This window comes from Lynx canadensis, chromosome B1, assembly GCF_007474595.2.
Source record: "Lynx canadensis isolate LIC74 chromosome B1, mLynCan4.pri.v2, whole genome shotgun sequence".
Lineage (NCBI taxonomy): Eukaryota > Metazoa > Chordata > Mammalia > Carnivora > Felidae > Lynx > Lynx canadensis.
The window spans coordinates 79189474-79211732 of NC_044306.2; the positions used below are offsets into that span (position 1 = coordinate 79189474).

At 38.9% G+C, this 22259-nt stretch overlaps 1 protein-coding gene across 1 annotated transcript in view; it reads left to right on the plus strand.

Annotated features, from left to right (window-relative positions):
- The window catches only part of NR3C2 (nuclear receptor subfamily 3 group C member 2), a 349492-nt gene that overhangs the window by 155265 nt on the left and 171968 nt on the right, over positions 1 to 22259 (plus strand). The window contains exon 3 of the mRNA XM_030312947.2: positions 16150 to 16289. Coding sequence (XP_030168807.1) covers positions 16150 to 16289 — 140 coding nt within the window. The remainder of the gene's footprint in view (positions 1 to 16149; positions 16290 to 22259) is intronic.

Below are 22259 nucleotides of genomic sequence, written 5' to 3' on the forward strand. Positions count from 1 at the left end.
GGGTGCTTTTCTTTTCTGGGTCTTTAAAAATGATCAATTTATATAAGTCTTACTAAATTAAGGGATGAGGGTAAAGGCCAACATGCCATCTGATTCCTGAACATTATTTTACTGTATTAAAAAAAATTATATTGCTGACCATATTCTTCAAAGCATGGTGAAATTTGTCTAGATAGAAATACATGTATGTACACACACATGCTTTATGTTCCCTATGTGTGGAAATATTTTATATTAATCTCTCTCTGCCACAGAGCGCATATAGCATATGCATATTTGCATTGTTTCAAACACTAGAAAGAGAATATTGGTATAGATTTCAAAATTTATATTGCAGGCAGGTGTTGATAGTACAGTTTCAATACAGGGCCTAGCAGGGTCCTTGAAATCAAGTCAGGACATCTAGCAGTTTTAGTTCTGTGACACTGAAATTAAACATAGGAGGTTTAGTGCATCTTATTTTAGGCATTTCCATATATAAGATAGAAAAAGGCCGGTCGCCCTCATATCTTTGGTGGTAGGTTATCAGGTTGGTATCAGTTGACTGTCCTTCTGTTTCTCATCTGGCAGCAGTATAATGCAGGAAGTCATTTTTGAAGCAGAGTAGATCTAAGTGACTTCTACACCACTTCTTGCCTTGTTCCATTACAACAGAAGGAATGCCCTTTCTCAACTTCTTCACCATCTTTCATCACTATTTATAGGTACACTGAAATCCTTTTTCCCCCCACAAACTCCATTGGAACTACTTCTGACCACTAAACAATGTCCCATTTGCTTTGATATCTATGCACTTTGCCTTGTTTTAAAAACCTTTTTCATCTTTTCTCAGATCTTTTCCAAAAGGAAAAGCCTAACTTTTAAACCCTTTGAGAGAAACCTCCATAATTTCTTTTAAGAACATCAGGGCGATTTTGATGTTTAAGTTAACAATTGTCTTTAATAAGTACAGATTTTTTTTGCAACCTTGGAAGATAATTAAATCTAGCATTAAATCCAGTAGTAAAGAGGAGTACCTTTTCATTTGAGGGACTACCGTATTTCACTGAAAGCAAGGAAGACTGGCATGTTTATGTAAATAAATGCCATGGGTATTTACACACAACACACCCAGGACTCAGCGGTACGAGTATGGATCCAAATCCTGTTTATGACTCAGTACTCTTGGGAGTGTCTCCTTGAATCTCTGTGATTCACATCTCAGTTATAAGAAATAGAAGTCACAGTGAGTTAACTGAATCTAGAGCTGTCATTTTAGTTTTTCTTGATTTGAGGAAGGGGCTGTTTTAAGCAGACTTGATGTATTTTTTTAAGAGGAAAGTAATAGAAAATTGTTTCAGAGGTTATTTTACATAGTAATATTTCCTCACTTTCCAGTAGGGATTTATCTGCACCGCTGGGCCCACCACCTCCATTCTGACACTAGAATATGGTGTCCAACCGTCAGGGACTTTAGTGTATTTTGTTTGCGGGTATGTATCAGAAGAGCGTCTGGCATGTGCTAGGTACTCAGCAATGGTATTGGGTAAATGCTAAGAGGGACAAACACTTGTTCATAGCACACAACTATAGGCTCGGAGAGCTACTTGGAGGTGATTCTCCTTAGTCCTTAGTACCAGAATAGCACCAGAGGTAAGATGAGGAAGGAGGTTCAAGTGAGTAGCTGGAAGAACACTGAGCCCTGATTAGTTCTCCCTTCTTCCACTCTCAACTACTGGCAAGTATCTAAATGGCCCTTTTAATTTAAATTTAAATATTTAACGAATTTTAATGTCTGCTCTAATAAGGACCAAGTATACCCACACCTCTGATTATAGTGGTAGCCATTTTCTCAAAGTCAAAATATGCGGGAGAGTGGAGTTGGGGCAACAGAAGGTGGGGACAGGGAGAGAAGAGAAAGGTAGAGAAAGGAGGAAGAGTATTGGGGGGATTTTTTTTCTTGATTTGTCCTTAAGTACAGGATAGGGTATAAGATATCTGGAAAAGATGGTAGCTAATGAAGTAAATTAATACGGCATTTGTATGTACCCTTGTGTTGACTGCGTGGAACAGTGCTAATTCAGTGGCTGTGTGTTATCACTCATGTGCCCATAGAATCTTAGCTAACCAATGAACAACCTTTCTGCAACCTTAGGTTTCAAATATTTGTAGACAGAGGAAACAGCCCCAAACTTCAAACCCTAAGAAAAACAAAGACCTAAAGAAAGTACTCAGGATTCTGCCATTGTTCTGTTCATGCCGAGTCAGGAAATGAGTGTACCGTTTGGTTTATTAAAGTTATTTTTTTTAACATCACATTTTCACTTAAAAGTAAAAGTAATAAAATTGATGAGAAAAAAATGAAGAAAAGCATATTGCAAGAAATTTGTAAGTCTTAGCCAAAACTGGTGGAGAATGTGGTAATAGAAGGGAACTTAGCAGTGTGGGGTGGGAACAAACAATATCTAACTTTACCTCAGTACTTCCGTGTGTTACCTTGAAGGCCCAAGTCCACCATACTTAGCTGTTGCCCACATGATAGTAAATGATCATTTTATTGAGTTGGAACTGCTGTCCAATGGCAGACCCTGGTTTTATCGTTAAAGCCAGAGGCCAGAAAGGTGTTACATGGAACCATAACAAATTCCCAATTTTTCAGGTCAAAAACCGTTGAAAAAAACTATTTCATATGGCTTAATCTTACAAATTATGCTTGAGTGGGAGAATTTTAAAAGAGAGTTCTATGGGGACCTTAAAGGTGAACACAGGCAACTATTGATAGAATAGAACAGCATTGATACATCAACCCCGAAGGGCATAGGAATAAGGTAGAAGAGGTGTCTCTGAATTACCCTGCAGACTCCGCCATCTAATCCTGCTGACGTAGTGCCTATAGTTGCTCCCACTTAAAGCCTCTGCTATTTTCTTCCCAGGAAATTCTTAATGAAAAATACTTTGAAGAGCAGCAAATCATGACACTGCAGAAGATTTTTGCTTGTGTGTGTATGTGTTTCCTCTTCAACGTGTGTGTTAGTGCACACCTTATTTTCAGAGCTTACCAGTGAGGCTGGTCTATCCCCTGAGTAGCATTTTGCAGTGTTGACCAAATCATTCTCTTTGGTGATGACTGCCACCAGGATCCAGGTACCAGTCATGCTGCCCTTCAGCACAGTAAGGACAGGGTTGCTTTGTGTGTGTGTGTGGTTATAGTGTCGGCCTCCATAAAGAAAACCCCTGAGGACTAGAAAAAATTTATTCATGTTTTGGAAAGGGACATATATTTTTACCTGTTACAAGCTAATGTGTGATTAGGAAAGGTTTTTGTTTTCCGATTCCTTACACCTTTACTGAAAGACCATCTCAGAGTATTAAGCTGACCTGAAAGCATTAATGTTATTTAAAAATAATAGAGGAATGCCTGGGTGACTCAGTTGGTTTAAGCGTCTGACTTTGGCTCAGGTCTTGAACTCACAGTCTGTGAGTTCGAGCCCCGCATTGGGCTGTGTGCTGACAGCTTAGAGCCTGGAGCCTCTTTCAGATTCTGTGTCTCCCTCTCTCTCTGCCATCCCTTACTTGCACTCTGTCTCTCTTGCTCTCAAAAATAAATAAAACATAAAAATATTTAAAAATAATAGAATTAACCCTAAGAAAATATGGTTATTACTTGGGCATTTTTTTCTCAACTTCTAGTTTTCAAGTGACACCTCATTGATTATTGAAAAACTGAAATGTCAAAGAATGAATTTAGCTAATCCCATTAATTAGAACCACTCTTCAGGAATTTTAACGTCACATGAAGATGCTAATTTTAATATTTTTAAGAGTGGTATCTCTGCTCAAAGTCAGATATTGAGTAGGTTTAAAGTAAATATGGCAAGATGTCATGTCAGTGAAAGTACTATGACATTGTCATTAATTTGTAGATTTTGGAATGAGCTTCTCTGAACCTATGACATGTATACTGATGAAATAATGAAGGATATCCCTTTATCCTACATGAAAAAAACTTAGTATAAGACAGGTAGGAGGATGTGAGTTCATACAAAAAGGCCCTGTAATATTATGTACGAATCTTGCATAGTAACAGTGATAGTGGAATTGAGTTGGTGAATCAGAGGGCAATACCAGCGGCAAGGAAAATGATTATTTCTAGACTGTAAGAAAAACCACTCTGGGAAAAAGCTGTTCGGAGCTTTGATAAATTATATTTCTAGAAAGAAGCTGTATTCTGCACAGGAAGTCCATGGTGAAGCATGTTTTACATCAACTTTTTGAAAATGTGGTAAACAGAGCACACTTTGATCAGTAATTTCTAAATAACTCGGGTTCAAGGTCCATACCTAGGTTCAGTACCCATTAGTGCTCAGTGTCTCATGCCATCTGTATCAGCATCTAAGTCTGCATCTTAACATAAGGGTAGTTAACATTCAGGGGGAAAAGGTAAGTCATGTGTACTATATATAGTATGTTTCAAAAGCAAAATTACTGTAATTAAAAACACTCAAGCAAGCATTTTGTAGTAATCTTCTTAAAACCCACTTTATATGCTCAAACAAGCATTTAGAAGTAATCTCCTTAAAACATACTTTATAAAGTACTGACCCGCAGATGATGTGATAAGTTCTGGAAAGATTCCTTTCCAGAGAATTCTGGATAACTAACTTATGATGTATATAAATACACTTACATATGCCAGGGATCACAGAGGCAAAATAAAATGTGGAGGCATCTTTTTTAGCACATATATTTGGTCATTGTCTTAGCAACCACTGATTGACATAGAAATACATGCTCAATAAATGTTTCTGGAGATAATTTGACATTAAATCTTTTTAGAGACTCTGCATATACTCAAGGATAGTATACTACCAGGTATAGTTTTATGACAAGGGCTACTTCTCTGAATACGGAAACTCCTTAATAGAAAGATGTGGAATGCTTTTCACTTCAATATGGCTTATATGTGCATCTTATTTTTATAAGTTTATTTATTTTGAGAGAGAGCATGAAGCAAGAAAGGGGGATGGAGGGAGGGAGAGAGAGAATCCCAAACAGGCTCCGTGCTGACAGCACCGAGCTGTCTGATTTTTTTATTGACCCTCCACTCAGAAGCTAGGCCACCTCCAACCTCCAGCCTCCACTCAGTTCTCCATTTGGAGGAGTCCTCCCCATTTTAGAGTTATTAAGAGACACTCCCTGCCCATCCCCATCCTTCCTACCACATACACCCAAGGTTGTCAGCTTTGGATCCTTGGGGTCGAGCCCCAAGGAGGGTGTACTAAGGGGTCTGTAGGTTTGTGATTAAAATAATAAATGCTAGGCGTGTTTGATGCGCTTTTAACTTTGAAAAAAAAAAGAAAAGATTGTGATGCAGGGCACGATCTCATGAACTGTGAGATCATGACCTGAGCTGAAACCAGGAGTCAAAAGCTTAACCAACTGAGCCACCCAGCTGCCCCTACATGCATCTTATATATGCATAAAAATGACCATCGCTAAGGTCAGTGGTCAGTGGTGTTAACCATGACAGCATCCGAGTGGTCAACCTTAAGTCTTGCTCTCTTGGTGGCATTTGACACGGTTGACCTCCAATTGAATCTGCCCTCCCTGATTCTAAGACTGCATTATCTTGTCTTCCTACTTCTTTGTGTACCCCCTGCCCTCCTGCCTCAGGTTTATTAGTGAGTTCGTCTTTTCCTGCCTAACCAAAAACGTTCATTTTCTATAGATTTCCATTTGAGACTTTCTTTTCTCCTCGTTTCAACTTCTCCCTGGGTGAATTCATTCATTGTTCTGTAAATAAAATCTAGAGTCCTTGCTCTCCCAAGAATAACCTATCTTTTAAGTTGTGTTGCACCCTTGAATGTGTTTTTTGTGCTTATACTATCTAGCAGTGGTCCTTACTTTTCTTCCAGTTTATTGCATCTTCTTGTTTTCATTGTCTGTATTGTACACATTAAAAACTGTAAACTGGTCACTTTTATTATGACCTTTAACATAGATTTTTATACCCACCTCCATTTTCCATGCCACATTTTCAGTTGTCTACCAGATGTTTCAACTCCTTGTCCTACAATCATCTCTAACTACTTAATCTAGTATTAGAGACCCTCCATGGTTTGGGTTATTTTTCACACTTGTCTCTAGAATGCATTCCTGGAGTTTGGACCCTGGAGCATTTTGCCATTGTCTGGACTTTTTTTTACTTTTCTTCTTCTTCTTCTTCTTCTTCTTCTTCTTCTTCTTCTTCTTCTTCTTCTTTTTTTTTTTTGGTGCAGCTCACTTTTGAATTTTGATTTATTTTTAAACCATGGATGATTCTTACCGTGTAATGACTTTAATATTTACCAATCTCCAGGTCTTATCTACCTGCTCAATTTTAAACTTTGAGAGTAGAAGCCATTTGTTATCTTTGTATTCTCAAAAGGACTGTCACATAACTTGTATTTAGTAAAAGTCATTTGATTAAAATGATTCATTAATAATACAAAGGCCTATAATTATATTTGACTGTTTTCTTTGTTTTGTTAGACAATACGTTTTAATCTTGATTAAAATATTTTTGCTTATTTTCCAAAAAATAGATGTTGCATATTTTGATCAAATGCTAATTTGTCTAGCTAGTTAAGGAGAAAAAGTTACTCAAATGCCCTCCTAACATAGATCCTTATTTTTAAAATGAAATTTGGGTCATCTGGCTAGCTCAGTCAGAAGAGCATGAGACTCTTGATCTCAGGGTTGTGAGTTTGAGCCCCACATTGGGTGTAGAAATTACTTAAAATATATATATTTTTTAATGGAATTCTACATATCGTAGTGTGGGCTTCAGTTTGTTTTGATCCAAAATATTTTTTTTTCTTTGAGATCTGTGTCAAGATACTTTTTTTCTGTGCTAAAACTATGCTTTCTTGATTATGATTTTAAGTCTTTTACTGGCAAATTTCTTTCACTTAAATGAAATTTAGAGTGTAGAAAATGCATACCTCTTTAAACAGAGCCACTCTAATATTATTAATGGTATAAACTATTATGAAAACAAATAAAAAAGTAAAGTGGAAAATACTAATCAGCCATGGCTGTGTTTTAAATTTTAATTTCCTAATCCAGGTATATCCTTGAATTTTCTGTATATAATTTTATTCATAATTTTTCATACAACTGAAGTTGTAAGATGGTATGCCAATTTTTAATTTTTATCTATGGTGCATTATGAATTGCGGCTTAAGAGGATAAACTCTATTTAGTGATGAATTATCCCCCCAAAACACTAATGATTTATTTATCAACAAAGATAAGACCATAAAGGAAAATATACCACAAGTCTCACTCCCAAATATTCCCCCTAAATAATAGGAAAACTAGGATGAGATAGCACAGGTTAAATATTGTGATTCAAAATATATGCTTATTGGAGCACCTGGGTGGCTCAGTAGGTTGAACATCCCACTCTTGATTTTGGCTCAGGTCATGATCCCAGAGTCATGGGATTAAGCTCCACATTGGGCTCCATTCCAAGTGTGGGGCCTTCTTAAGATTCTCTCTCTCTCCTCCTCTGCTCTTCTCCCCCTCTTGCCCTCTCACGCTTTCTCAACAACAAAATATGTTGTTGAGAACAATACAAAATATGTATTATATTTTTTTATCAAAACAAAAGGAAATAGTCTACAAAAAGGGTTTTTCTTTTTGTTTTTTGCTTATTTTATGTGTTGGTGAAAATAGGATTTTAGTAAACAAGCTGGTAAGGGTTAATTTATACTCTTGAAATTTTTTTTGAGTGTTTTCCAGATTCTTATGTTTCTTAGATTTAGTGTTCTTTATATAAAAGAATATATATTTGAATCTCAGTGATTGTTTATCCTAATGATCTAATGTGGCTGTTTCCAAGTTGCACATTACAGACATAAGAAATACTTAAATCCATATTCACACAAAACACTAATAACTGCAGTAAATAACATAACATAGCTATTGTAATACCACTATTTTATAGTATATTTGAAAAAAAATTTTTAGTGTTTATTTTTGAGAGAGAGAGAGAGAAAGAGAGAGAGAGAGAGAAACACAGTGTGAGCTCGGGAGGGCCAGAGAGGGAGGGAGATAGAGAATCAAAAGCAGGCTCCAGGCTCTGAGCTGTCCAGCACAGAGCCCAATGCCAGGCTTGAACTCACAAACCACGAGATCATGACCTGAGCCAAAGTTGAATGCTTAACCGACTGAGCCACCCAGGCACCCCTATAGTATAATTTTTAAAAACCTTTCTTTTGCTGCTTACCAATGTTATGCCTGCTTATAGAAATTAAAAGCAATACAGAAAAATATAATATAGAAAAGTGGAATTACCTGTAGATCCACTACTGTGGCAGTCACTGTTAAGAATTATAGATCCAACAGTAATACTGATTAATAATCACCAGAATTTAAATAACACTGAAGGTATGTCCGTGTTCTTAGTGTGCTTACATATATGGAGTAATATAAGATAGGAGCTTTGTTATTACTACTTTAAGGATGAGGAAACTGGCCCAGAAAGGTTAAGGAAAACTGGTGTGGATCACTCCCTGTCTTTCCTATGAGTAGACTATCTTTTAATTTAATCGTTACTATATTATATACAAAAGTAGACTATAACGTACCAATACTGTCCTACTGTGAGATCCAAAACAGACCCTACCTTGCCAACCTGCTCTTTATCCCAATCTTACATATTTACAGCACTGCTGTCCAATTATGCTACAAATCCTGTCACTGCTATCTATGTAAAAACAAAAAGTCACTTCTCACAGTCTTTACTAATTAAAGCTTAATCTGTAGAAGCCATTGTCCTCTCCTAGCTGGATAATTACAGGAGTCTCCTTTGCTGTTCTCCCTGATCCCAACACCACCCCATCCTCTGGTCCATTCTCTATACAACAGTCACAATAAGATGTTTAAGTGTCAAACAGATCATGTTACCCTCTTGCTGAAAACATGTTCACGTTATGTTGATGGCACTTAGAATAGTATCCTGACTCTTTACTATAGCCTTCCAGGCCTGTGTGGTCCATTTCCACCCTCTTTTTGGGCGTTACATCCTATCGCCCATCTTCCCTTCTTCCTTGTTGCCTGAATTTGAGCCACAGTGCCCTCCTTTCTGTCTCTGGAAGGTGTCACGTTTATTCCTGTCTCAGGGACTTTGCACTTGTCTCTTTGTTTGGCATCTTCACATAGCTAGCTACTTTGTCATTTCAGCCTCCCCAAAGATGTCTTCTCAGGCTACCTTTCTAAAGAACCCTATGCTCCACCACCCCATCCAATCTCAGTCTGTTACTTTCTTTCTAGCACTTATCACTTTCTAAAATTATTTGCTTACGTCTGTGTTGTCTACCTCTCTTATTACAGTAGAAACTCCACAAGAATAGGAACTTTCTCTTACTCATCACAGTGGTGCCTATAGTAGGCCTTCAGTGAATCGCCTCATTAATGAATAATTTAAACGCACCAGCATGTTCAGATACAAGGATGCTTACTGAAGTATTGTTTGCATATTCCTCAAAATTCTCACCCTGCTCTAGATAGCTGACTGAATACTGGAATTGATTACACATGGAAAAAATGTTTTTAGTAGCTGCAGGTGATGGTAGAAGCATACAGCTGATTAAGTGGCAGTACAAAAGATAGGTTTGTCAATTCATACTGAGTGAGTTTAAGAAATGAGACAGTATTTTCATACGAAGAGTTTCCTATCACTGAATAGTGGATCAGTCACCACTGTATTGTTATATAATTGTTATAAAGACAGTGAAGGGTAGTTTTACATGTGGTAATTCCTGGAACAATGTGGTCCATTACAGTTTCTCAGTGAGCTGGTTTCCTAGTCTTGTTTTGATCAGTAAAAATCATTTTTTCTCCTATGGCTTCTTCCTAAACATCGAACCATTTCAGGGAAAAAGATACCTCAGTTGTTTTTGATGATTGGCTAATTTATCCTCTCCCAAATGTCACCAAAATTAATGTGCACCTTGAACCTTTGGTTAATCTCTTCAGGCTCTTCACTGGGTCATTAGAATTACTATATTTGGCACAAAAAAAAAAAAAATAGCTGCATCTCACTTGTGTTTCCCTAAAAGAGACACTGTCTTTACAAATGGAAATATAATTTTCACAGATTTCTGCTTTTATAATATTTTAACATTTGTATGAAATCCTATGAACCAACTGCCTTTGTTGATTATAAACTTCTTTATGTGAACATTGTTTCTTTGATTACCAAGACCAAAAATGATCATTTTGGGTAGTTTTTTATGTCAATATTAAAATGTTCTTTAGGGGGTAAAGTACCATTTTAATGTGTACATTTATAGAGAAATTTTAACCAAAATCAGCATAGATACAATCGTGAAGATGTAACAAAGTTTTAAATGCTGTATGAATAGCTGTTCTAGAAAGAATAAGTTTTTACATACATATGCTTTTATCCTTGATCTAGATCAGAAAGTGGTTATTTGTGGTGTGTAATACATTGTCTTTAATTTGAGCTTGAAATTCGATTTGTATAAAACTTGATCAGGACAGGCCGTCCCATTTATCTTTTGTATCCATCTTTAACTTAAAAGGATTTCTTAAAAATAATCTTAGAGATTTTCTATTTAACCTTTTCGTGATGAGAATTATCATCTAAAGAGAGGTGGTTTTGCTGTGGTTTCTCGCTCGGAAATGACTGAGCTAGAACTGGAGCTGAGGCCCCCGGCTCGAGCCTCTGTCCCCGCCTTTGCCCCTGCATATTTGGCCCTACAGTGTGGGCCTCACATTCTGTGTAGGTGCTTAGTAAATAGATTATACTGTAAAGTTGAATTTTGATCTACAGAATCACTGAGTAAACTTTGTATTTTCATAACACTCCGTGTTTAAGAAGTGAGTTCAAGGTCTGCCGCCCTGTCCTTCTCTCCCTGTCTCTCTCCTTCCCCTCCTCCTTTCCTACCCACCCCCCTTCTAAAATGTACTGATATATTGCTTAAAACTAGATATGTAACTTCCCAACATGTGCTGTAGTTCAGTTTTAAAGATAACCACACGATAAGGTGTCAGTAGAGACTGGCATTTCCCTGACCCATCCACGCTCTGTGGCTTGTCTTCTGTGTTAATAATGCATATGTTTGTGAGACAGCTGGCTGAGCTTTTGAGAGAAGTCTGTGTTCCTGGATGTTTTTTTCCCCCTGTGCAAAGCTAAATGAACCGCATGGGAATTGAACCTATAACCTTGGCCTCATTAATTTACCTTCTGTACAATCGCCTTTTGGAAATTTATGTTCTACTGTAATGAGATTAAGAGTGCGATTTCATTCATTCAATAAATAGTAGCAACCATCCACTAATGGCAGCAGGGTGCACAGAGATGCACAGGACAAGATTTTTGCCCTCCAGGGATTAGGATAAGTGCACAGGTCACTAATGTGAGGCCCAAAGTGGTGTCTGCTGAAAGGGGGAGGGGAGGGTAGTGCAGTGCTGGGGTGAATCGGGGGAGGGAGAGCGGTGCTTGCTGCTGGGAGAACACCAGGGCTCCTAAAGGATGGATGTGCTACGGGGAGTGTGAACAGGGGTGAGGAAGCAGTGTTGTGTCAGTGCCAGTGTCTGCACCGGCAGGGATGTTAGCGTCATGCGGCCCGCATGAGGCTGGGCATGTGAGAGGACCTGCAGGGGACGGTTGAGAGGGGGGAAGACTGAGCTGTCCTACCGAGGTCATCATTCATGGTGGTGTTGGTGGGACGATGGAAGTAATGCAGTCAAGCTCTTAAATAGGAAAAGTCATTTGTCAGCCAGTGTGGAAGGAATTGGGAAGAGAGGCTGGTGACAGGGAGGATGCCTGAGAAAGTGAGTGACAGGGACCTGAATCCCTGTTCACAGTAGCCGGTGAGGCCGAACGGCAGACCTGGTAACTGTTAGATTTGCCAGTTAGGAAGGAGTCCAGGGTTTGAACCTGGGAGGTTCACAGATGGCAGTACCCTTCCAGAAGTGCATGGAACACAGAGGCAGAGATGTTCTATAAAGGAAGTGAAAACAGGCCGTTGGACATGGGGGGAGTGGTTGGAGCCGGATGGGAAGATTTGGGAAGTCATTCACCAAGAGAGCTGTTTGAGCCGGGAGAGTGAATGAGATCATTAAGGGACAAAGTACAGAAATAAGGAAAAAGATGGCCAAGGGTCGAGCTCCGAAGAAAAGCTACATTGATGATCTAGAAAATGAGAAGGAGCCTGAAGAATAGAGGAGGCGTGTTAGGGAGAACAGGCTCAGTACAGTGTTACAGAAACCCAGGAGGCAGAGGGCTGCTGAGAGGCGTGTACAGGCAGATTTGCTCTAATGTCATTGAAAGATGATAGTGAACAAGAGGGGAAAAGGGTTCGTGTTTGCTTTAGTTTTATAATGAAAAAGAAATGTTTTAATTTGAATTTCACAGTGCATCCTTTTTATGCTAGACTTTCTCTTCAACTTTTCTTAATTTGGTTCCACTACATACATCTCACTCTCAAGATAGTTAAAAACAAATCTCATTCCTTCATATAAGGACTGTGGGAGGACTTCAGAATTGACGATGGGATGGGTTTTATGGTGTCTGTTGCAACAATGCCAGTTATTCAAAATCAGTCATTTATTCAAGTGCTGACTGGGGTCCTGGTCTGCCCCAGGTACTAAATGGTCCAGGAACTGGGCACAGGATCGTAAATAGCAGAAGAAAATCCTGGCTCCTATTGAATTTACTTTCTTGTGTGTATGAGGAAGACAATAAACAGAGTACAGAGGTAAAGAGGACAACATTTTAGATGGTAATGTGTTGTTCCGAGAGGAAAAATAAAGCAGAAAGGGGATAGAGGGTCCTAAGGAAGGAGGCACTTTCGGCAGTGTAGTCAGAGAGGCCAGACTGAGAAGGTGACATTTGGATGAAGCCTTGAAGAAGGTGGGCGGGACTCTGTAGATATCTAGGTGAGGGGGAGAGCAAGTGCAAAGGTTCTGAGGTGGGACACACCTGGTGGTTTTGGGGGCCACTGAGGAGGCCAGTGTTGCTGAGTGGTATAGGCAAGCAAGAGAGGTTAGAGAAGTCTGGGAGGCCAGATTTGGCCCTGCGGTAACATGGATAACTGACTTTTGAGTGTGAGGGAAAGCCCCTGGATGGTTTTGAGCAAAGGAGTGAATAAAGATGATTCTGGCTGCAGAGGAAGGAAGGGGCGGCAAGGAAAAACAGGAAGATCACCTAGGAGGCTTTTCCAAATCCCTGGGGAGAGGTGTTGACAGCTGAAGCTAGTGGTACGAGAGGAGGTGTGTGAAGTGAGTAGAATCTGGATGTATTCTGAAGGCAGAGTAAATAGAATTTAGCAGATTGGATGTGTGGAGGGAGAGAGTAAAGAGTCAGAGATGAGTCCAAGTTGCTGTTTTAGTTTGCCAGGGCCATGGTAACAAAGTACCACAAACCGGGTGGCTTAAACAACAAAGATGTATTGTCTCATGGTCCTGAAGATCCAAAGTCCAAGGTTAACGTGCCAGCAGGATTGCTTCCTTCTGAAGGCTGTCAGGGAGAATCTGTTTCTTACCTGTCTCCAGCTTCTGGTGGTTTTCTGGCAATCTTTGATGTTAACTGGCTCGTGAAAGTGTCACTGCCTTTACCTTCACATGGCATTCTCTGTGTGTGTCTGTGTCCTGATTTCCGCTTTTTAAGAAGGATGTGGGTCATGTTGGAATAGGGGCCCACCCTACTCCAGAATGCTCTCATCTTAACTAAGGTATCTGCTATGACTCTATTCCCAAAAGAGATCACACTTGGAGGTTCTAGGGACTAGGACTTCAACATGGGAATTTTGGAGAAGACACAGCTCAGCCCGTAACAGTTGCCATTAACTGAGATGACAAAGTCTGTCTGTAGGAGGAGCAGGTTTGGGGCAGGGAGAAGATCAGCAAAGTTATGGACATGTTAAGTTTGAGGTGTACCTCAGACACTCAAGTGGGCATGTCAGGCAGGTGGATAAATGGGTCAGAAATTTCAGGAGGTGCCTGAGCTGGAGATAAATATTTGGAAGCCCTGGGCATATCCATGACGTTAAAGCTAAGAAACTAGACAAGATCACAGAGAGGATGGGTTTGACAAGAGGAGGAGTGTTATAAAAAGTGAAGTTAAGAGATTATTAAGTTTGGAGACCAAGACCAAGGCTCCCATAAATGTGAAACAGAAGTCCTACCTACGCTTGTAGTTGTGAAAAAGCAGCCACAGTTAACGATGATTGTAAGTTGCATTCTAATTGTTTACAAAGTTGGGATATTTCCCTGTGAGGCGTAAGAGAGGTAAGAGGGTCGGACAGAGCATGGATTGAGTTTCTCTGACATGCTGAAGAAGTTACTGGTGCTGAAATGGAATGTTTTGAATGCCATAAAGAAGTCAAAGGACACTAATAAAAATAATAAAGAGCACTTTTCTCGGAAGGAGAAACAACTTTGGAGAACATTGTTGCAGTCCTTGATTTAAGAAGTCATTTTCTAAAAAGTCAGTCATGCTGCAGTGCTCCAGCAGCTGAATACTTTGTTCCTTCTGTTTTTTGTGAGAGCGTAGTGAAAACGTCTTAAAAAAAAAAAAAAAATTACCAGGACAGAATTAATCACGTTTTAGCTAATTTGGAAAACAGAGAAAGCATCATCGTGACATAACCATTCTAGTCTTTTAATGTGTTTTCTTTGAGTCTTTTCTACATGTTCCTGCTGTTTCACATGGAGACTGATGTCGTGACAGCAAGGCGATGGTGGTGACATACAGCAGTTCTATTCAGAGTCTTCTGAACACGTCCAGCTGGCATTTCCCTGAGCCGTTGCACCTCTGCCTCCCCCGCACCTTTTCTTTGTCCAGCTCTCATCCTGTTGTGCTTCCAGATTCAGTTCAGTGGTCACCTTTGGGGAAGTGCTTCGCTACTGGCATAGTCCCACCCTTCCCAGTATGTGCCGCCATACTACCCCGCACCATAGCACTTACCATAATTGTTCAGGTCCCCACTCACTGGAGGACAGAGACTGGGTTTGGGTATTTATTTCCTCAGTACCTTGCACAGGGCCTGTGGGTACATATTCAACAAATACATGTGGACTACAAATGAATAATGTCACCTTCTTTGCCTGTTCAGAATACGTCTGTCACTGAACTACGATGCCTTATTAGAATGTAAAACATTCTTGTTTAAATTAGCACAGTAATATAGAATGTATCACAGTATATATGAGAAGATTCCCCTTTAAAAGTATTCATAGAGGGGCACCTGGGTGGCTCAGTCAGTTAAATGTCCGTCCGACTTCAACTCAGGTGATGATCTCACGGTTCGTGAGTTTGAGCCCGCGTAGGGCTGACAGCTCAGAGCCTGGAGCCTGCTTTGGATTCTGTGTCTCCCTGTCTCTCTGTCCCTCCCCTCTTCGCACTCTGTCTCTCTTTCAAAAATAAATAAGCAATAAAAACATTTTTTAAGTATTCATACAGATTTTTGTTTAAAGGGCTAAATTTTCCCCTAAAAACTGATGCCCTTCATTTTCTTACCAGAAAGATACCTGAGATATTCACCACATATGGCTTTTGTTTTTTGAGTATTGACTGTGTCCTTTTAGTAAGCAAAATGAAGTGATTTGAACATACCTATATAAGGTAACACGGAAAAATGCAGAAGCTTGGAGGGATAGAATTGCTGGCAGTCAAGGCAAGAATTTTTACATTTTGATTAGTGGATTGTTTTGGAAATGGGAGAGTTTTTTATCTGGCATAATTGAGATATATAATGTGAGTCTGGGTGAAGAGAGTAAAGAAGTATTGTAATAGCTCTTTGATGCCAAAAATACTTCCATAATGACTCAGCTCAAGATTCTCCTCCTCCGCAGCTGCCCACCTAGAATGCAAATAATTTTTTTGGTCAACTTTCTCAAAAATAGCGGGGCCGGGGGGAGTATTTATGTGATTATTGTTTCTTGGTATTGAGAAAAGGCTTTGCTGCATAGAATTCTGGATAGCATTACTCCACTGATAGGGTTTTACCTTCATTTTCTAGGTCACATCTGTGACCAGTAAATACTGAATTCATTTATGAAACTGCGAGTATTGACAAAGTTTGAGCTAAGCTGTACAGCATATCAAATTTGCTATTGTAGCGTATTTATTTGAATCTTGATTTCTTTCCCCAGCTCTACTTTACGAAGTGTTTCTACTGGATCTTCAAGACCTTCCAAAATATGTTTGGTGTGTGGGGATGAGGCTTCAGGATGTCATTATGGGGTAGTAACCTGTGGCAGCTGCAAAGTATTCTTCAAAAGAGCAGTGGAAGGTAAATGTTCATGTGGGTGTTCCTTTTACACGTTTTCTTTCCTGCTGCATAGTTTGCTTGCATAGTTAACTCTAAATCACTACAGGGAAATAGATACAAAATACTTCTGAGGCAGTCTGTCAGTGATAAATAGTAGTAATGTCTTCTCTAAAAAGCACCTGGAGATTTTCCACTGAGTGCTGTTGAATGGGCAGAATTTGAAATTGGGAATTGAGATCTGTCAGAAAGAACTTTTTTGTTTTTATTGGTCTTTGTTTTTCAGTGAGACTTAGAAAAATAATTCTCCATAAACTTAATTTGCATGATGTGCAAGAGCATTTTTACTAGGCACACATAGAATGTGTCACATCTTTTCTGTGTTTCTGTATAAATATATGTGTTTGTGGCAAATTGAAATTTTAATATCAGGATCGTGTCTGTGAGTTAAGTTGTGTTCCATACAGAATAATTGCATTGAACAGCTGCTTCAGATTCCAGGTCCCTGCTTCAGTCCTACCGTTGTTCTAACTGAAGGTTTCCAAACCAGTACACTAAATTAAACATTTGACTGAGATTCTCTAGGTATATTTAGGCTAGCTTTGCTTCTGTCCAAGTAATTGTACTTCCTGAGGAGAGGTAGTCTTTTAGATTGTGTTCTCCTTCCTCCGTCCTCACTTGTAAGCCATTAATTACCATCAGACTTAGATGGTTTTAGTAATATTGACTATATGATTGGCTGAAGTGTAGAAGTTTTGCTCTTAGTAGCAGCATTATTGCATCATTGATGCTTATTTTACCGAGGACCCCAACACTAAGACTCCTGTAGGTTTATTTCTCGGGCAGTTTTCTGGGGGATGAACTACTGCTTCAGAGACTTAAAGCACTTGAATGTTTCATCTTTGTTTTGCTGGTGACCACAGGAAGCTGGCGTCCTCAGTTCTGGATGGAAAAGCTGACCAACTCATTATTTCTGTGCTTCTAGGATTGGTTTCGTGTTATTTAATTAATACTACATGATTTTACATTATTTACACTATTAATTATTTAATAGTCCCGAAACTCAGCATTGAATTGGTAATAGGAGTTCTGTATTTCTTTCTCAGAATATGGGTTCTTGGTTACAGGTGACAGAAAATCAACACAAACAGGCTTAAGCAGCAGTGGAAATTCATTGGCTCACATAACCGTAAAGCCCTGGCATAGGCTTGGCTTCAAACAAGCCATGGTTGTAAACCAGGTGGTTAGAACTCCATTGCATTCTCTCCAGTGCTTGACTTTGCTCTGGCTCTGTTCTCATCCAGGATCTCTCATGGTGATGAGATAGCCACCAGGACCTCATTAAAAAGAAGTTCTCTGTTCCCAGCGGTTCTTAGAAAAGCTCCCAGTTAAATCTCCTCTAAGACTGCACTTGGCTCCCATGTTCCCCTCCAAACCAATTACAGTGACCTGGGAATGCAGTGATCTGACAGGCTAGTTCTGGCTAGAGTCAGCCAACTTAAACTACCTACACTAAGAGTGGGGAAGAGCATTTCCTGTAGGAAACCATGGATTCTGTTACCAGGAGATTGATTTCTGGAAAATAAATTTGTGCAGTACTGAGATCAATTTATTTTTTAAGACTTTCCTCACCCACAACTCCCCTCTTTCTATCCTTAGCTATATGATTGGCTCAGTAGAAGATAAGATAATAAGGTAAAATTACCTTTGGTACCTTCCTAATGCCACTTTGTACCTTCCAATATAAGGACTCCCCTCTTAGGCTCACTAATTAGTGAACAAAGTCAGGCAATATATAACAATAAAGCAGTGTAGAGAGATTTGGAATGGTACCCTCTGTGGTAGCCTGCCTGTGGCTCAGCCTTTGTATCAGAACCCAAGTTGTGGCTGTTTTCGGAACCTGAACTTCTCTGCTTCTGAAGCAAATGGCTTTCCCAAAGGTTTTGCTTAGTTTTGTTGTTTTAAGTAGTTTCTATGGAAGTAGCTGAGGAAACAATTGTTTTTGTAACTGAGGTATAAATAAATATGGAAAAACCTTGATGTCTAGACATCCTTTTCTTCCATTGGAAATTTGATCGATAATAGATAATGAAACTTGATGAGCACCTTTTAAAACTTTTATTAATATAGCTTAGTCCCGGGGCGCCTGGGTGGCTCAGTCGGTTAAGCGTCCGACTTCTGCTCAGGTCATGATCTCACGGTTCCTGAGTTCAAGCCCTGCATTGGGCTCTGTGCTGACAGCTCAGAGCCTGGAGCCTGCTTTGGATTCTGTCTCTCTCTCTCTCTCTGCTCTTCCCCTGCTGACACTCTCTCTCTCTCTCTCTCTCTCTCTCAAAAATAAAATAAACATTAAAAATTAAAAAAAAATACAACATAGCCCCTATTTTGGGGGGAATTTTGATTTGATTTGACTTTATTTTTTTGATATGAAATTTATTGTCAAATTGGTTTCCATACAACATTCAGTGCTCATCCCAACAGGTGCCCTCTTCAATACCCATCACCCACCCTCCCCTCCCTCCCACCCGCCCATCCAGGAAGTAGTGACAGCTAACAAATTGATCAAAAACGACTTAAGCAATATAATGGAACAAGAATTTAGAATAATAGTCATAAAATTAATTGCTGGGTTGAAAAAAGCATAGAGGACAGCAGAGAATCTATTGATACAGAGATCAAGGGACTAAGAAATAGTCACGAGGAGCTAAAAAATGCTATAAATGAGGTGCAAAATAAAATGGAGGTGGCCATAGCACAGATTGAAGAGGCAAAAGAGAGAATAGGTGAATTAGAAGATAAAATTATGGAAAAAGAGGAAGCTGAGAAAAAGATAAAAATTCAGGAGTATGAGGGGAGAATTAGAGAACTAAGTGGGAATTTTGATTTTAGAGCTCACCTGAGTGAAACCAGACCATAAATTTTGAAAATAAACTTGATCAGAGTGAGGACTTACTTGTTTCTATTTTGTATTTGTATTTCTTTACTGTTTTGTCATGTGTGTATGAGAGAGAATATGTGAGAAATTGGACTCTGTATCAGAACTTTTTTGATTTAATAAAAATAAATTATTTTTATAATACTTTATAGTTTGAAGCACTAGTTTCATAAAATTATGGTATATGGATATATTATTCTTCCCCTTTTATAGTGAAGACAATTGGGATCAGACCCAGTTTATCAGTCTATTCAGAATCATTAGACTAAACTTGGACCTGGATTAAAGTCTCAGGACTCCACACCTAGACCCAACCCAGCATCTCACAACTCTGAATCTGTCAGTCTACTTCTTTCATTTTCTATAATTTTCAAGCTCATGGAAACTCTACCCTGTATGTCATTCGTTCATGCCTACTTGGTGATGATGGTGTGATGTAAGCATTGAGAAGACATAATTTGGTCTATATTATAGTGTATATAAAAATATATAATACATATATATAACACATAAACATATATAACACATGTGTATATATATACGTGTGTGTATGCATGTGTGTGTGTATAGATAGATAGATAGATAGATATCGAGCTTTCCCTGATAACCTTAAGCTCTTCCTTAGATTATAAAAGCAGAGAATTCAAGAAGCAGTAGATAGAGGGAGCTGGGATAAGGGGAGTCAGGTAAGCTGAAAAGAGCTAACCACACCAAGCGCAGAACTGGAAGCATCCACTAGAGTGGAGGCAGGAAGAAAGATGGAACAGTCTGAGCTCTGAGTTTACTGGTTTAGGGCTTTATGCCCTAGAGCACTCCACTCTAAAGCTTGGTATAATAGTGTAGTAGTAACAATGTAAGGAGACTGCAAATCATTTGTTAAAAGTATAAATTATGGGGACACCTGGGTGGCTCAGTTGGTTAAGCACCTGACTCTTGATCTCGGCTCAGGTCATCTCATGGTTCATCAGATTGAGCCCCACATCCGGCTCTGCGCTGACAGTGCAGAGCCTGCTTGTGATTCTCTTTCTCTCTTTCTCTCTCTCTCTCTCCCTCCCTCCTTCCCTCCCATCCACACACTTTCTCAAAATAGGTAAACTTAAAAAATAACATTAAAAAATGTGTAAATTATGTTCTTTGTGTTCTGTTTAATGGGACATATATATGTGTTTATTTTTTTTTTCATCTTAAACATTTAATATAAAAAAACTTAGAAGTCTCATCCAGAACAGCTTATTTTCCAATAATGTCAGTTAAGAGCCATATTATTGTACGTTACAAATGGAAGTTTATCATTTTGTTTTTAAATTTGAATTGCTTATTTGCCTTGAAGGTTTGTCAAGACCTTTCTATCTTAAAACGAAAAAGAATAAACATTTATATATTTATATTTTTTAGGTAGGGTTCTCCCTTGGTGGAAACTGGACTGGTTTTAGGGTCAGAGGATTTAGTTTTAATTTCTGGCTCTGTCACTCACTAGGTATGAGAGTAAGACATTATTTAATTTTTTTAATTGAAAAAAATTTTATAACGTGTCATTATTTAATTTGCCTATATAATTTCTTTATATCTAAATAGGGAAAGTAGTATTGCCCTACCTAATGCTAAGAAAAATAAAATGGAAAAAAATGTTTTTGCAGATTTTATAAATCATCAAGTGGCATCAAAATATTAGATTTATTCTGTGGAATCAAATGCTACAGTTCTCTGGTTAATGTCTTTAGAGAGAGATCGTGTAAGTGGTACAATAATGTGGCACTTCTAGGTTTTTGTTTTTTCTTCGTTAGGTTTTTATTTTTCCTGTAATACATTATTTTCTTCATAGAGCGCCCTTGGAGGTTGTAAGATTGTTCTAGCCTAGGAGTTTTCAAAGTTCTCAGAGGGCATGTGGGAGAAGTGGGCAGAGGGTCTGCCAGAATTTTTTGGAGAGGCTGTCGCACATGTTCCAGCTCAGCCTAGACTGTTGATATTTACCCCATAATTGATCCTCTGTCACCCATGCAGGCAGTCTTGCCTTTGGAAGTTGCATAGTGAGAGAAAATATTAAGAGCCACCAACCTACTGGACCTTCAGCTCCTCTGTGAGATGTCTTTAGGGTGAGACAGTCTTATCTCCAGAACGGAGCAAGACTATAGATATAGAGTAGCCACCAAATAAATGTTTGAATGTACACATGAATGTTTACACGTGGCATGAAAGCAGTTGAGGTTAAGTGACTTCCCTGCAAATCAGGAAATTAGCAATGAAACCAGCGCAAGAGTTGGTTCAGGCTTTTGACCTTCTAATCTGCAACTTGTAATTCTAGTCTGAGTTTTTACTCTGTCTCTTTCCAACTGTAAATTGCCATTAGTTTCATCTCATGTGTATTTTATTTTGTGATCCCTCAGTGAACAGAGGCGACTACATTCACTACACTATTTTATAACCTAATTTCCTTTTTGGATACCCAGTGTACAAGCAGTGTCTGGAAGACACAGCTACCACAAATCACTGAAGAGGTACAAGGCTATGAAAGGACAGAGTTCATTATTATGTAAAGTCAACTGGATTTATATTTTTGCAAGCAGACCTGTTAGGCTAAAGAGTGCATATCTTGGTAAGGTCAGCCAAATCATGTGATGTCAGTTTCCATACTTAGACATTTCCTTTTAAGTAAGAGACTTACAAATCTATTTCCTGAAACAAAATAACTTTAAGAGGTACAATTGCAGATTAATCAAAAGATTCCTCAAATAGGCAGAATTTTAAGGTAACCAAGCCTCTGAACATGTATTTCAGTCTTAACATATGTAGTTCACAGCATGTAGATTTGAAAATCTTTAAATTTATAGTTTATTCTTTGAAAAAAAATTTTTTAATGTTTATTTTTGAGAGAGCATGAGTGGGGGAGGGGCAGAGAGAGAGAGAGAGAGAGAGAGAGAGAGAGTCCAAAGCAAGCTCCAGGATCTGTCAGCATAGAGCCCGATGTGGGTCTCGAACTCACAGACTGTGAGATTGTGACCTCAGCCAAAGTCGGACGCTCAACCAACTGAGCCACCCAGGTACCCCTATACTTTATTCTT